The sequence below is a fragment of the Schistocerca cancellata genome, chromosome 2 (genome assembly GCF_023864275.1).
Source record: "Schistocerca cancellata isolate TAMUIC-IGC-003103 chromosome 2, iqSchCanc2.1, whole genome shotgun sequence".
NCBI lineage: Eukaryota > Metazoa > Arthropoda > Insecta > Orthoptera > Acrididae > Schistocerca > Schistocerca cancellata.
In genome coordinates, this window is record NC_064627.1 from 212,306,656 (window position 1) to 212,321,734 (window position 15,079).

Sequence of the window (15,079 nt, forward strand, 5' to 3'; positions counted from 1 at the left end):
ACAGATCATCATCAGTTGAACGTTCTTTGATGACAGTAGGAATCTCTGGCGTAGAACAGTTCCGTCCGAGCCGGCCGTTGTGGCCATGCTGTTCGGGGGCGCTTCAGTCCGGAACCGCGCTGCTGCTACGGTCGCAGGTTCGAATCCTGCCTCGGGCATGGATGTGTGTGATGTCCTTAGGTTAGTTAGGTTTAAGTAGTTCTAAATCTAGGGGACTGATGACCGCAGATGTTAAGTCCCATAGTGCTTAGAGCCATTTGAATTTTTGAAGTCCCGTCCGTGCTGGTGTGTAGAATTGGAATACGACTGTCTTCAGCGATCAACAATATTCTCCACTCAAATACGGAAGCGCTTGCTCCAAGCCAGCGATTCCTACTGTCATCAAGGAATGTTGATCTCTTGATGACCTCTTTATAAGATTGAAACTGGTCATCTGTAAATAAAAATTACCAGCTTATATGCGACCACGACAGCGTTTACTACTTATGTTATAATTTACGTACGGCTGTTGCCCGATAAATGCCCAATTGTCCATACTGTGTTGCGGATGAAGTGGTGCGAGGAAATGTCAGTGTATCAGAGAAAGGCATCGGTTAACTATGTTTGTACACACACTGACTAAAAAGTCACTCATCTACCGTGATGAAGAATATGCCGGTATGGTGCATGTTTGCGCGTTCTGTTGCGGTAACGCTCCTGCTGCTGTCGAAGCATAGTGTCGGCGCTTTCCGGCACATCGAATTTCTGATCGTTGAGTGTTTACCAAAGTTTTCAGCACATACTCTGTATTGCAAATGTTGTAATGTTTGCTAAATTTTGTACATATCTGCACGTGTTAACGTGGCTATGTAGTGAACATTACAGAAAATAAATAACACTGAACATTAAAAGTGCTCTATCTCGGAAGCGGCGCGGGGTAGCAGAGCGGTCTCAGCGCCTTGTCACGGTTCGCGCGGCTTCCCCCGTTGGAGATTCGAGTCCTCCCTCGGGCGTGTGTGTGTGTATTGTCCTTAGTGTCAGTTAGTTTAAGTTAGAGTAAGTAGTGTGTAAGCTTGGGGACCGAAGACCTCAGCAGTTTGGTCAAGATCTTACCACAAATTTTTTCTATCTCGGAAACAATTCGGAATGGGGTGTATGTCCATTTGAGGTTTCTTACTTCAAATGCTCGTTTCTGTTTCATACCCTTGAATATTAACCATTGCATCCTTGGACACCGTGTACGTTGAGAAAGCAGTGACAGAAATAAGAGACAGGTGCAGGGGTGACACTGAAATTCATTGACAATACACCGTAGGAAAGATAAATTAATGAGGAGTGGCAAAAAAGGAGAATAGCGAGATACTTGTACCTTGGAAGCAATATAGCACATGACGGACGAAGCAAGGATGACATTAAAAGGAAACTAGTACAGGCAGGGAGGGCAGTTCTGAAAAGGGGAGTTACTCTGTTATCAAAACATCGGCCTCAATCTGAGAAAGAAATTTATGAGAAAGTACGTTGTGCAGCGTTGTATGGAAGAAAAGAGAATCGACGCGTTTGAGGTGGATGCCATGGACTAGTTGACAGGAAATGAGTTTCTCTGAAGAATCGGAGGAGAGTAAAATGTGGAAAAGACTGACATGAATAAGGGACAGGATTGTAGGACAACTTCCGATACTAGAGGGAGCTGTAGAGGATGAAAACTGTAGGGAAAGACAGAGAATGAAATGCATCCATCATATACATCGAACCAGTCAGATAGACTAATGACAGCTGACGTCCCCAGTTTGACCTGATATTGCACCATGTTGCCAGCTTCCAGGATCTAGTTCAATGCCGCTTTACTTTCGCCTTTTCTTTCTGCATACTGAGCCAATCTTATGTCCAAAGGTGAAAATATACTATATTGAGAGTCTGAACGATTTGACCAGTCTTACAGCTATTCTCGTAGCTTCCAGAAGTGGTCCTAACCCCCCCCCCCCCGCCCCCTTCCCTCTGCCACCAACACTTAGACCATGATTCTATTGTCGATATGGCAGCCCAGTGCAGTTAAGATAGACGGTGCATTGAACCGGAAACGGTATTATGGCCTACACAGTCAAATATTTATTTGTAACCGTGCAGATGAGAGATTAAAAATCCTGTACAACAGATAATATAAATGTGTGGTCTAAAGTCAAGTGCCGTGTATGATGCACTAATGTTGCAACTAGATACGGCGTGTGGCACAGAGTGTAAACATGATATCTGAGAGTCTACTGTGGATAGGTGTCTGGTTAACATGGTAGCACGTTTGGAGTTAACCGATATTGAGCTTGAGATGATAGTCGGTGCTAGACGCCTGGGCTATAGTATATCGGAGATTACACAATTATCCGGTTTAGGGTGGGTTTTCAGTATCGCAAATCGTCGTACAGAACAACCCACAGTTGCCCAACACATGAACGTCACCTCGCGCAGTCCATGTGCTCCGCCCCATTATCCTGTTAACTCATGTATTAGTTCGTTGCTTTCCTACATACTGTTGTTTTCAAGCAGTTTTTATTACCTCGCACATGTTCTTTAACCGATGTCATTTTATACGCGACTGAAACTAGTGGTTTGTAATACAATGACATAACGCTATTGCTCAAATAATGATTTCTCAAAAATACAGTGTGGGAAAAATAAAAGATGTCTGGAAAACACTTCATGCCCCTTAAGGTAGGACACCCAGCTTACATCATACATTCTAGGTGGAGATAATGTAAGGCGGATTGCCTATCTTAAGGTGCATGAAATATTCCCCAGGCCAGTTTTATTTTACTCATCTTGCATTTTGGAAATGTCAAACACTGGCTCCTTAAAGTAATGTGGGAGTAAATTTTTTGTGCCCCAAGGAACTGTCAGTAGACCACTAGTTTTCGCAACACACCATAAAGATTTCTCGTCATTTTGTGCACGCGATGTGGACTCGCACCTGATGTATGTCATTAATATTAATGAAACACAACTGGGGCTCAGTTTTCTCATAGAAACGCATGGAAATACGTCGAGGAGCATTCAAACAGCTAAGTTTGTGAACTGTTCGAGTGCCACCGTGGTTAAATACCAAGCATGGTAAAATGGGGCTATCCCAAAATGGCGCCAAGGCAGTTCTGCCGCACCAAGGGCCATAGATGACGGGGTGAACGCCGGCTGTACGCGTGTGTACTGGCGAATAGATGTGCAACTATTGAATGACTGACCATACCATGAACCAAGGGGCTACCAAATGAGTCTCTTAAACGAGCGTTCAATGAAACGGGATGCTTTTGGGCCTCCGCAGGAGTCACCTGGTTCATGTACTAAAAATGGCTCTGAGCACTATGGGACTTAACATCTATGGTCATCAGTCCCCTAGAACTAACAACTACTTAAACCTAACTAACCTAAGGACAGCATACAACACCCAGTCATCACGAGGCAGAGAAGGTTCATGTACTCGTACTCACGCCGACTGCTGCTCATCGGCGACGAATGCTTGACTTCTTACGTCACTACCACAACTGGACTTTCACTGAGTGACGACAGGTGACCTTTTCAGATAATCGCTTTTTATGCTCCTTCGGCATGAATGGTCTGGAAGCAAACACCCTGCTACAATTGTCGGAAGGCTGGAGGCCGGAGGAGGGAGCGTAATTAGCTGTGGAGTATTTCTGGGGGCATTCCCTGTGTGATCTCGTCACTCTGGAACGCACAGTAGAGTAGCAAAAGTTTGCATCTATTTTTAGGGCCATGTTCACTTCTAAATACAATTTGTTTTTCTTCGGCATGAAGTGATCTACTAACAGGACTAGCAAGACAATGTCAGACAGCTCGCTTGTTTCTAAGTGCACCTGGGTGAGTTTACCATTCCACCCTGCCCGCCGAGCTCTCCGGATTAAGTTCCTCAGTTGAGGGACCATGGCACGGACAGCCCAATCGAGGTGTGAGACCACCTCGATCTGGCTGGCTGCACCATGGATCTTCAACTGAGAAACTTACTTCAGCTGGCCACCACACCGCAGTTGGCATGGCTCCAAATCCCTCTCGCTTCCTTTCAGATCCCCATTAACTCTCTTCCTGCACGTCCTGCAGAGGTCCGCGCTGTAGAAGGTGGTCATGCAGGCTTTTGAAAGTAGGCCATACTAAGGAGACAGGACACCACATACCATTCGCAACGCAATCGAGTTAATGGAGCAACACGTACTGGGGCTTCCGCTCTTCACCTGCAAGGGTCATCACTTTCATCCAGTGTGTAGTTTTGTGCGTGTAATAGAGGTAGATATGTAACTAGGTAAGGCCTATAAACACACTGCTTGGCAAAAAACGTGAAGCACCTAGAAGACAGTCGGATGACAATGTAACTATGTACATGTACATACTATCGGCCGGTATGTAACCAATTAGAGTTTGCAATTCTCCATGACAGGTATAATGGGCACCACAGTGCATTAATGTTATCCATGTTCAGAATTGTTACCAGGCCTGGCAGATTATGTATGTAGCTAGAAGAGTATTGTAAACTTGAAACGGATCTCTTTTTAAGTCTCCATTTGCCCAGCTGTTCGAACCAGGCAATATCCAGGGTTGAGGGGCATTCAGATGTCGCAGTGGCCATGTGAACGTGAAAGCTTGCACACCCGTCATCAAGATTCCAGTCGACCACATCTGACCACTAGAAGGGAGGTTCGCAGTATTGTGCACCAAGCACATTTAAACCCTTTGTCATCAGTGCAACATTCTGTGTCACCCCACAGCATTGGTCAGACTTCAGAATCATCGCCCCATGCGTAGGCTACCATCAACACAAACAGCTGCATTTGAGGTTCCATAACCATTAAGCATTGATTACTAAAGAATGACGTCAGTTGTATTCCGTGATGGAACGAGGCTCTGCCTGCAAGGTCTCCCAATCTGCCCCTGTTAGAACATGTGTAGGACCGGTTCAGACGTGACTTCTACTCCAATGCCAGTAACCAAGTTACCAATAACTAGTTACAACAGCTGTGAGCCTACTTCCCTCAAGAGATAACGGCTTTACGACAGCTTACTCAACGAAAATAGTGCATGCATCGAGGTGAGAGGTGGTGCAACGCCCTTTTCAATCACTCACTTTTGTAACTGGCACGTAGGTAATGATTTGGTACTAATATTAATACTAATAATAATTACGAATGATCGATTTTGTGAGTCATAGCACCTTTCAGCGAGAAACAATCCATCATAAATTATTTAATAGTTCTCTGTGAGTATCCATTGGCATCTTAATCAACATTTATGGACGATACTGGTTGTTATTTACTCTGATGAGGAAATTGCTGACTTTGCAATTAGAATTAAGAATGTGGTTTCTCGACATGTAAAGTTTTCAATGGCAGTGCGATGAAACCTACACACGATGCTGTGGTGACTAGAAATATAGCAAGAGTGCATGGTGAGAATGTCCCATACCACAGCGATTGTTATCTTCACTCGTTTGATGTATTTAGCTTCACTGGCGGAGAGATTAACTTTACTACCATTGCATCCATTCATTAACACAAAACAGAAACGTTGTCTAAAAGTATAAACCGTGTTCTTGCATTGTACATATTTTCTTTGCTATACTTCTTTTAGAAGTAAGTCATTGATTTACAGATAACTTTGGGACAGGAAGGCTGCGCTTTAATTGGATCTGACTTGTAAATTATATTTTTAAATATTATTATTATTATTATATTATTATTTATATTATATTTTTAAATATTTCCATCCATCTCAGTTCAGTTCAACAAAATTATAAAAAAAGAAACCAAAATAATATTATATATATATATATATATATATATATATATATATATATATATATATATGATAAGTTGAACTGAACTGAGATGGATGGAAATATTTAAAAATCAGTGAATATATTTAAACCATGATAAGGTGGCATCGGACATATACTTTGAGAACTTCGTCGGCGTAAGAAGGAGGTTCGTGGACCACGTTATTTCTGAGCTAAATTGAGATAAGTACTGAAAATACAGTTTACATATAATGTTGAAATCTTAGGATCATGGATTAAACAAATAATGAAATCACAATAGCGTTAATCATAACTATGATTACTGAAGTGCACTATGCTACATACATTGAGAATACAATATTAACCACTAGTGATATGTTGATTATCCGAACGTCGGTATCTCGTCCGTGCGCAGTGGAAATTTCTTTATATAATTACTAGTATGCGCGAGTATGCGCCCTGTAGTACGCAGTGACTTTTTATAAAATTGAAGAGTTTAAATTAGAGCGGCCAATCTAACGTGCGAGGCTCTCCCTCGACTCCATTCCAGAACACATGACAGAAGAAGTAATTAACAAAAGACTAGACATCCTTTCTGTGTCTTACCAGCGATCATATGCGACCGCGCACAAGATAACTTGCATTGGCTTTCATGCTTTATTAAACAGGGTTCTCCGATTCAAAAAAAAAAAAAAAAAAAAAAATAGATTCACATGCTATGGCTAAAAATGTGCCTTCAAAGACTGAAGATATAAACGTCACCCTCCGACCAATGTATTTTCGTTTTGTCATTGATATCTGTTTTATTAAACAACAGTAAGAATACTCCGTCTGTTTCTGCGAATTACGGCCTTTATTCCCTTTACTAAGTCGAAAAGCTACCAATAAGCAAATGCAATAATTCTAACAGTGTTTATCAAATGTTACTCTTCTAAACAAAGGTTTCAGGAGAAGGTGATCAAAGGGGAGCTCTCATCTGTCATTTGCATAAACAGAGACGTTGATTTGGTTGTTTGAAATGCTGAATGAATTCGGATTAAAAGTAGCATCTTCTCGTGTGGTAATACTTTAGGATGACAGCCAGAATGGTCATTAAATGCTTTAGCCCCGCTATAAATTATGTATTCATTACAGAATGTCTTTAATAATTACAAAATCTCTGCAATTCTAATTACTCGAACAACGAAACTCTTAACGTTTCTTTCATTCAGCAGAATCTGATATTTTACACTCGATTTCACAGTCCATGTAATGCAAGTACACTAATTTATTATATGAAAGAGAAAATCTTTGCTTTTTCTTAACTAGCTCCCAATGAGGCCTTGAGGTAATGACTTTCTTTTCAAACGTATACAGGTGACTGACATAAAGCTAATGAAATACACATTCCTTTCTTTGGAATTAATGCAAAAAGTTTACCCAAGAATTAAGAAGTCCACTTGAAAAAATGCACTTTGAAGAAGAAATTAAGTAACATACTCCAAACAAAAAGTAAGCATCAGTTTGGTATCAGTGATGAGAAAAGTGCACCCTCAAATTGTTTCTGGGAATGACAAAATCTATCATTAAACATTTCAGAACTCAGAGAATATAAAAGTTTATTTTTCTTTTGCAGACTGCTGCATTCAGTTAGGTTTGTTGGGGAGAATGAACATTTCTTTCTGTGATATTCTGTTCAAATTTTGTTTGATCACGTTCTGAAGTAAATGTAATATCAAATATTTGAGGAAGTTCCCCTTTACATATTGAGGGTAGTGGACCTCTTTATGGAAAGTACTGTACATTTGTGATGACCAGATATGAATGCAAGTTAGTTTTTAGAATGTTGGTTCAACACATCATAACTTGTTTTGCTTGTCTCTTATGCATTAAACTAAGCTCATAAATCTTAAACTCAGGTTCAGATTTTTAAGTTTATACTGAACTTTCTTGATTTTTCTTTAACCTTTTTTCTCTCATTATTTAGGTTTTGACTTGGCCTGCAAAAGGGTTCATTCTCCACCCTTCAGATCACTTCTTAACTGTTAGTATACTGGCATCTTTATTTTATTTTATTTGGTTTAAGCATGCGCTGATTTATTGGTAAAAATCCTACTGGATGCCTTCCTACCTCTCCTGCTCCCCCCACCCACTTGTTAACAGCTGTACTGGATTAAAGGCCAGAACCAGGTACCCACTCTTATCTTTCAGTGCTCTATTGTTTAGGCCACCAACCACAAGTCACCAGTTAATTCAACACAGGTATCTCCATCGTAATTTCTTCCTTCCAGTGTAGTCACATATGTTTCAAATGGCTCTGAGCACTATGGGACTTAACATCTGTGGTCATCAGTCCCCTAGAACTTAGAACTACTTAAACCTAACTAACCTAAGGACATCACACACATCCATGCCTGAGGCAGGATTCGAACCTGTGACCGTAGTAGTCCCACGGTTCCGGACTGAGCGCCTGAACCGCTAGACCACTGCGGCCGGCGTAGTCACATATAACCTATGTACATCTGCACTCAGGCCCAGTGCATTATGTGTCATGTAAGAAGGAGTGACATTAAATAGCACAGTACATGTAATACATGAGCACAAGTGTTGTAATTCAAACATTTTTTTAGATGCTATCACGTAAAACTCGTGATTGTATTGCATGTTTCATAACATGAATATGAAAGTATATTTTATGATTTTTGCGATTGATGACTTGTTGTACAGAAGATGTGCATGTCTTTTGAAAACAGAAAAATAGAAATATTCCTGGTTACATGTACATATTTTCCTGTTGTTCGTTATTCAGTTTAATTTAAGAATGCATGTAATGAACATTTTGTTTAGCAAGTGCTATCTGTGCCTGTTAGGTACGAGCCATATGTATTTAGGGCTAAATTCTCCTTTACATAACTCACAAGTAGAACTTGTGAAAATTTGTAACTAACTTCAGATAATACAGGCTTTCTGTTTTTTCCTAGTGTAGCATCTGAAGAAGGCAATGTAGTCCGAAACTAGTAATTGCTGTGTCTGAAATAATAGCAGTTCATATTACCTCAGTCTGTGGTCACCTTTGACAGAATGTCATTTCCACCATTAATAATAATCTCACTTCTGTTAGACTATAGTAAATGGATAGACAATTAAAATTTATAAACATTTATTTCTTCAACACCATTTCACACATGGTAGAATTACAACAACAAATAGCATAAAAGAAGTAACAATAATTAATTTAATTACAATTTTGGTTCTGTATAAAGAAGCTGGAGGTGACCAAATCAGGGACTGAGAAGTTTCCCTGAAGCAGCAAGTTAGTGCCACAGAGGAGCAGGTCCATGTCCCAGGGGACCAGGGTAGGGACCAGGCAGGGGTCCAGGTAGAGGACCAGGGCCCAGCCTCAAGGGGCCTGGTCCAGGGAGAGGGCCTGGTCCAGGCAGAGGTCCAGGTCCAGGCAGGGGGCCAGGGCCCAAGTGCAGAGGGGCATAGGCATGCAGGGGGCCAGGCAGGGGGCCGGGCAGGGGGCCGGGCAGTGGACCGGGGCCGAGCCTCAGGAGGCCGGGCAGGGGGCCAGGTCCCGGCAGGGGTCCTGGTCCAGGCAGTGGTCCCAGTCCGTGCAGCAGGCCTGCGGAGCTGAAGCCCAGCACTGCCAGGAAAACTGCTGCTGTCTGCAAAGATGGACAAACATATTAGCACTTTATTGAAAACTATTATACTGCAGACTTCTAAGGTAATGACCAATGTTTTACAAACTGTAACAAGTAACCTGCCGCTGGGCACACTATTGTAAACATCATGTCAGAAGGTGGTCAAGCTCTGTAGTGATCTGCACATTCCCATCCAACCCCCAGCAATCAACTGTGTTCAGTAATGTAATTGAAGACACAACATTTGTGGTCAACATGACCACTTTTAATATAGCAAAGGAAGACACCCATCATCTGAGTCACTCATTATTTCTTATACTCTCTTAGCTGTCGCCGCCCCCCCCCCCCTCCCCCCGCCCCCCTCCACTTTTCCCACAACAATCTATTTTCTCTAAAGATTAAAATGGTTCAAATGGCTCTGAGCACTATAGGACTTAACATGTGACATCAGTCCCATGGAACTTAGAACTACTTAAACCTAGCTAACCTAAGGACATCACACACATCCATACCCAAAGCAGGATTCGAACCTGTGACCGTAGTGGTCGCGCAGTTCCAGACTGAACTGTCTAGAAACGCTCGGCCACACCGGCCAGCTCTAAAGATTAGATGTCTTTCTTAGATTCTCTGTTGTATGAAATATTTTATCATTTATGGAACCCAGAAAGATGAATGTAATCTTCTAAGCTGGATAAATTAGAATGTCAGATCCATACTAAAACTGTTTGATTAAAGGCACATTGTTTGCTAACAAACTGTTTTTCTACACTTAGGTTAACGCGATAAATACAATGTTAGAACTGTGATTTAAAATATATACTATGGGTAAACTTTATAGTCTAACGTAAGAATTACCGTTACCCCGATCATGCGTGATGTGTCCAAAAATTATCGTTACAACATTAGACTTCTGTAACACTAAAATTGTACTAGGTACATGTGACAAATTAAATCACAATTTTTAATTTTTATTTAGGTGGTACTATAGATCTGACGAAAAGTATGGTTGCTACAGCATAAAGCTCAGTGTTCGTCATGGCTCATAGAGACTTAGTCCGATACTCAGCGAAACTTTTGGACACAGGGAACCATCATGCAATTTGTGCTTGACACGCGTCATTAAGGGAAAGATGTAGAGTTCTATATAAATAGACCCTAATGTGGACAAGGTAGGACAGATGTTTGCAAGTAGTCGAACAAATTCAGTGCATACAGAGGCCATAGAGTTGTAATGCTATGACAAGCAGTGCGCGATGTGTTGTGTAAGAGGTTTCGCCTTTAAGCCCGAAAGGTGCAACTACTCCAGGTCCTAACGGCGGCCAACAAACCTCAGGTGAAACAGTTTTTAGTGGATGTGCTGCTCAAGACTGACAAAAACACTAACTTTTATGAAAGATCGTTTCCACGATGAGTCAGTTTTTCATGTATTTCGCATACCGAACCGTCCTAATACCCGTATATGACGTTGAGAATGTTCCAATGTTACTCATTAAATGGAAATAGTCTAAAGATCAGAGTGTTATAGAATGATGATGCACAATTGCAGCAATGATCTACTCTTTTCGAAAGAGTCGCCGTCAACAGAGACGTTCACCTGGTCATGTCACAAGAGGTTGCTTTGTCACAGTTAGAACATTTGAATCCTGACGGCGTTTTCTAGCAGGGTGGGATACCACCATGGAGGTCCGTAAACGTCCGACAATTTTTGGATGAAAAGCTTCCGAATAGATTGGACGAGATGGCCCACTTCAGTGGCTGCCACGATCACCTCACACGACAGTTCTTCCTTTTGGCTTTTGTAAAGGAGCGGTTGTACCAAATTCAGGCTGAACACATACAGGAGCTGCAAACGCTCAATCACACTGCATCTGAATGGATTACCATGGAACGTATATGGAGATAGATGAAATACCGACTGGACATTGCATTTGCCACAGGAGGTGCTGACGCTGACGGGTGCGGGTGAGTAAGCAATAAATTATGTGTTATCTTTCTACGCGTTGAAAACGTTATTATCGAGTATACTTTTAAAATTAATTTACAGGTCACCCGCACAGTCTATATTTTTAGCTACAGACAGTCAGAGACGTAAATAACTTGTTATCGAAACGATTTTCGCGGATAAGACAGCAGTAGGCTTTTGCTCACCAGTTGGTTCATGTTGGTGCTGCTCGTTGGACGCGAGTGTGCCCTGCCAGCGGCAGCCCATGTTTATATAGCAGCAGCAGCAGTGTCCTCTCACCTCACCTCGCCCGCCGCACAGTAGCGGGGAGTTATTCAACGTGCCGGGGCCGCGGGTGGGCGTGGCGAATGGCGACTCCCGCCTGCCCTCCGTCCGTCCATTTCTGGGGACCGCCTCGGTTAATCGACTGCGTCCGTCACAGCCGCTCCGTTTGCTCCTGCCACTGTCGATAATAGCAGGGCAACGATCCCGAATGCCTGTAGATTGCGTGCTACATTCGACACAGCAAGATATTAGTGGCATTCGCGCGGAAACGCATCTAGTTGTGGGACAAGCTAACTTCTTAAGAACCGAAAATATTTCGACGATTCCTGGCAGAACGTTTACGCGATAGCAGTCGAGAACTACGAATGTATGAAAAGAGCTGATTAAATTTACAACGAGCTCACGATTATGCAGTTCACGGATTATCCAGAGGTTTCGGAAATTTGAGAGGAAAAGAAAAAGAAAATAAAACGGAGCTTAGACAATTGTACAATATTTTAAAATTGAACGCAAATAGTCTCTACCACAAAAACATTTGTTTCCGTGGTAAGCGGTTTCGGTCAGTTTTTGACCATCCTCAGGCCCTAATACTATGATAGTAGGCAGTGGCGATGAATGCAGCGGGTTTTGTAACTTCACGTACGTCAACTACTCAAGTTTTTGAACTTTTCAAAGGTTATCTAACAGAATGTTTGCAACAGAAGAAGTAGCAGCTGTTGTTGCTGACTGACAGTCTGGAACGTATCTTGCTAAAAAGAGTCAACAGCCAAGATCAAATAAATTTTTCTCCATTTAAAACAATCGGATTCATCATCAAACCTTAACCCTTTAATGCATATTGTAGCTGATCAGCTACAGACTTCATTTCTTCGATGTATCCCATACTAAGTAACATTTTGTAACAAGTTCGTTATGTAGTTAAGTGTATACACTCTACTGCAGCTGCTATTAGCTCTTCATACCGATCGTAAATGGCAGGATGAACTGAAGCAGTTCGACAATCAGCTGTGGGGATTTACTGCCACGCGTGTGTTTTGGTGGAAAGCAGAGACGTTTTTTTGGTGTTTGTGCATTGATGTGTGGGTTTGAAAATAACTTTTTTATTTTGAAAACGTAAGTAGATATGGTGTAGACAGTTAATTCGAGTGTCCTTGCAACAGATTTGAAATTAGGTCTGTTTTTTTGTGTTTGTAGCGATTGTCAACAATAATGCTATGTTAATTTAACTAAAATATTTTTTCAATATTTTTTTGTAGTGTATGCACTATATACCAAACGTTGTAATTTTTTTGAAGCTCATACTACATTTCCCATTTTCTTACAACCATTTCTGAGAATATTTATTTCTATTATACTTCGTTCCGTTCTACAGATTTAAGTCATAACACACATATTAAACATTCATTCTGTCAACTTATACAAAAGATTTTTCAATTTAGTCACTGTTACTGGCTGTAACGGGTGCTTTATCATAAAACTTTTCACATAGATTCTTCACGTGTTTGAACATCGGGCATAGTGCGATTTAACTTATATGTTACTATGCACAGGGAAACTGCGCAGCGCCTGGGCTTCGATATCCTTTGTTGACAAGTTGCTATATTGTTGCTGTCTTCGATTTCCGCCATTTTGGGAGCATTCTCTCTGACATGTTTAGACAAGGAGTGAATGGCTGCTCTCTTGCGCAGTGTAGGGTTTACTAATGCTCTTCGCATTTCACGTAAAAACATTCTTCGGCAAATCCTCTAGTTGTCGTTAGTTGCACATATCATGAAGGCGTTAATGCCATCAATGTCAGTTATTCTGCGGCTAAATAAGTAGCGCATGTTTCATTTATTGTGTCTCCTCGTGATTTGGACTTATTATATGTTTATAATTTCTGGTTTCTATACTTCTGGTTTCTACACCTACATAATTTCTGGTTTCTTCTCATCCGTGATATTACTGTCAATGACATGGTCATGATGCAAGGATGAAAGGAAGATAACGTTCTTTTTTCCTTTCTTTCGCATATATGAAGCCATGGTACTGTCCTTTGTGAATCCAAAAAAGCTATTTTTTTATTCACTATCTCCGGTGCGAAGAAAATCTGCAGGTAGCTTCCACCTATTCTTTCTAAGAGTTCCATCTACTGTCTGTTTCTTCTTCAGGAGCTCTTCAGCGAGTGCAATGCAACAAAACTAGTTGTCAAGTGTCAAATTTCGCGCTGTCCCTTCAACAGGCAAGGAAGTTTGATATATACTGACGAAAACAGAATTTGTCTTGAAATGCAACCAGTTGTTCATTACACCGTCGTATATTCACAGAACACTCATATTCGGAAAAAAAAACAGAACACCTTGAACGACTAGAGATAGAGCTCTCATGCTCACAGGACATATACATTAGTACATACTGCAGAAATGATTAGCATTTGAACCATGTCGGACAGCGGCTTCAAGGTCAACATCGATATCGCGGCACAAAAGCACCTACCAGTAGAATGTGCCTGCGACTCTCGTTGTCGCTATAAACAGAACGTAATGGGTAAGTGCGACTTGAGCAGACGTGCGGGATACCTCACAGACGTATGCGCGAGCCGTACCGTCAAATCGATGAATTTAGAAGAGGACGCGTTATTGGCATGAGAGAATGTGACGTATCCACCAGGGAAATCGTTACTCGTGTGGGACGAAGTGTTTTGGTAGTGCAACGGATGTGTGCAGAATGGTTCACGGAAAGGCCGTAGAATACAACGAGACGGTTCGGGTCAAATGGCTCTGAGCACTATGGGACTCAACTGCTGAGGTCATTTGTCCCCTAGAACTTAGAACTAGTTAAACCTAACTAACCTAAGGACATCACACACATCCATGCCCGAGGCAGGATTCGAATCTGCGACCGTAGCGGTCTCGCGGTTCCAGACTGCAGCGCCAGAACCGCGCGGCCACTTCGGCGTGCGCGCGGGTCAGGTCGTACCACCCAGACCACCTGTCACGACAAGATCAACACCTCATCCGAATGACACTACAGGACACATCTGCGTCCTCCTCGAGTCTGCCGCTACAGTGGGGCAGCGTAGCACGTCGTACACTGTCAGTGGTGACATTCCGTTGTCGTTTATTACGGCATGGGTTACGTTCCCGTCGTCCACTCCTCAGCTTACCACTGACGAATGTGCACAAACATGCTAGACAGCAGTGGTGTATGAAACGACGTCACTGGGGACAGGAATGGCATTAGGTAGTGTTTTCGGAAGAATCCACGTTCTGTTCGAAAATGATGGTCTTATTTTACCCGCCGCAGACAGGGGTAGCAGCATCTTAGTGACTGTATTTGCTTAAGACATACAGCACCAACTCAAGGCCTTATGTTATGGGGTACTGTTGGGTACATGCTCAGGGCACTGTGACCAGTGTGACCTACGTGAATGAATCCTGTGACACGTAGGCACACCCTTTCTGCACAACAACCCAGATGCTA

The 15,079-nt window shown here is 42.1% G+C and overlaps 1 protein-coding gene across 1 annotated transcript; it reads right to left on the bottom strand.

The window, feature by feature from the left end:
* Positions 1-9,008: 9,008 nt before the first annotated feature.
* LOC126161542 (tetra-peptide repeat homeobox protein 1-like) lies at positions 9,009-11,558 on the bottom strand. Its single transcript, XM_049917467.1, has 2 exons — positions 11,539-11,558; positions 9,009-9,411 (listed from the first exon to the last, which is right to left on the bottom strand). The coding sequence occupies exons 1-2, from the start codon at positions 11,548-11,550 to the stop codon at positions 9,058-9,060; spliced, it is 366 nt and encodes a 121-aa protein (XP_049773424.1). The 5' UTR covers positions 11,551-11,558; the 3' UTR covers positions 9,009-9,057.
* Between the last annotated feature and the right edge of the window lie 3,521 nt (positions 11,559-15,079).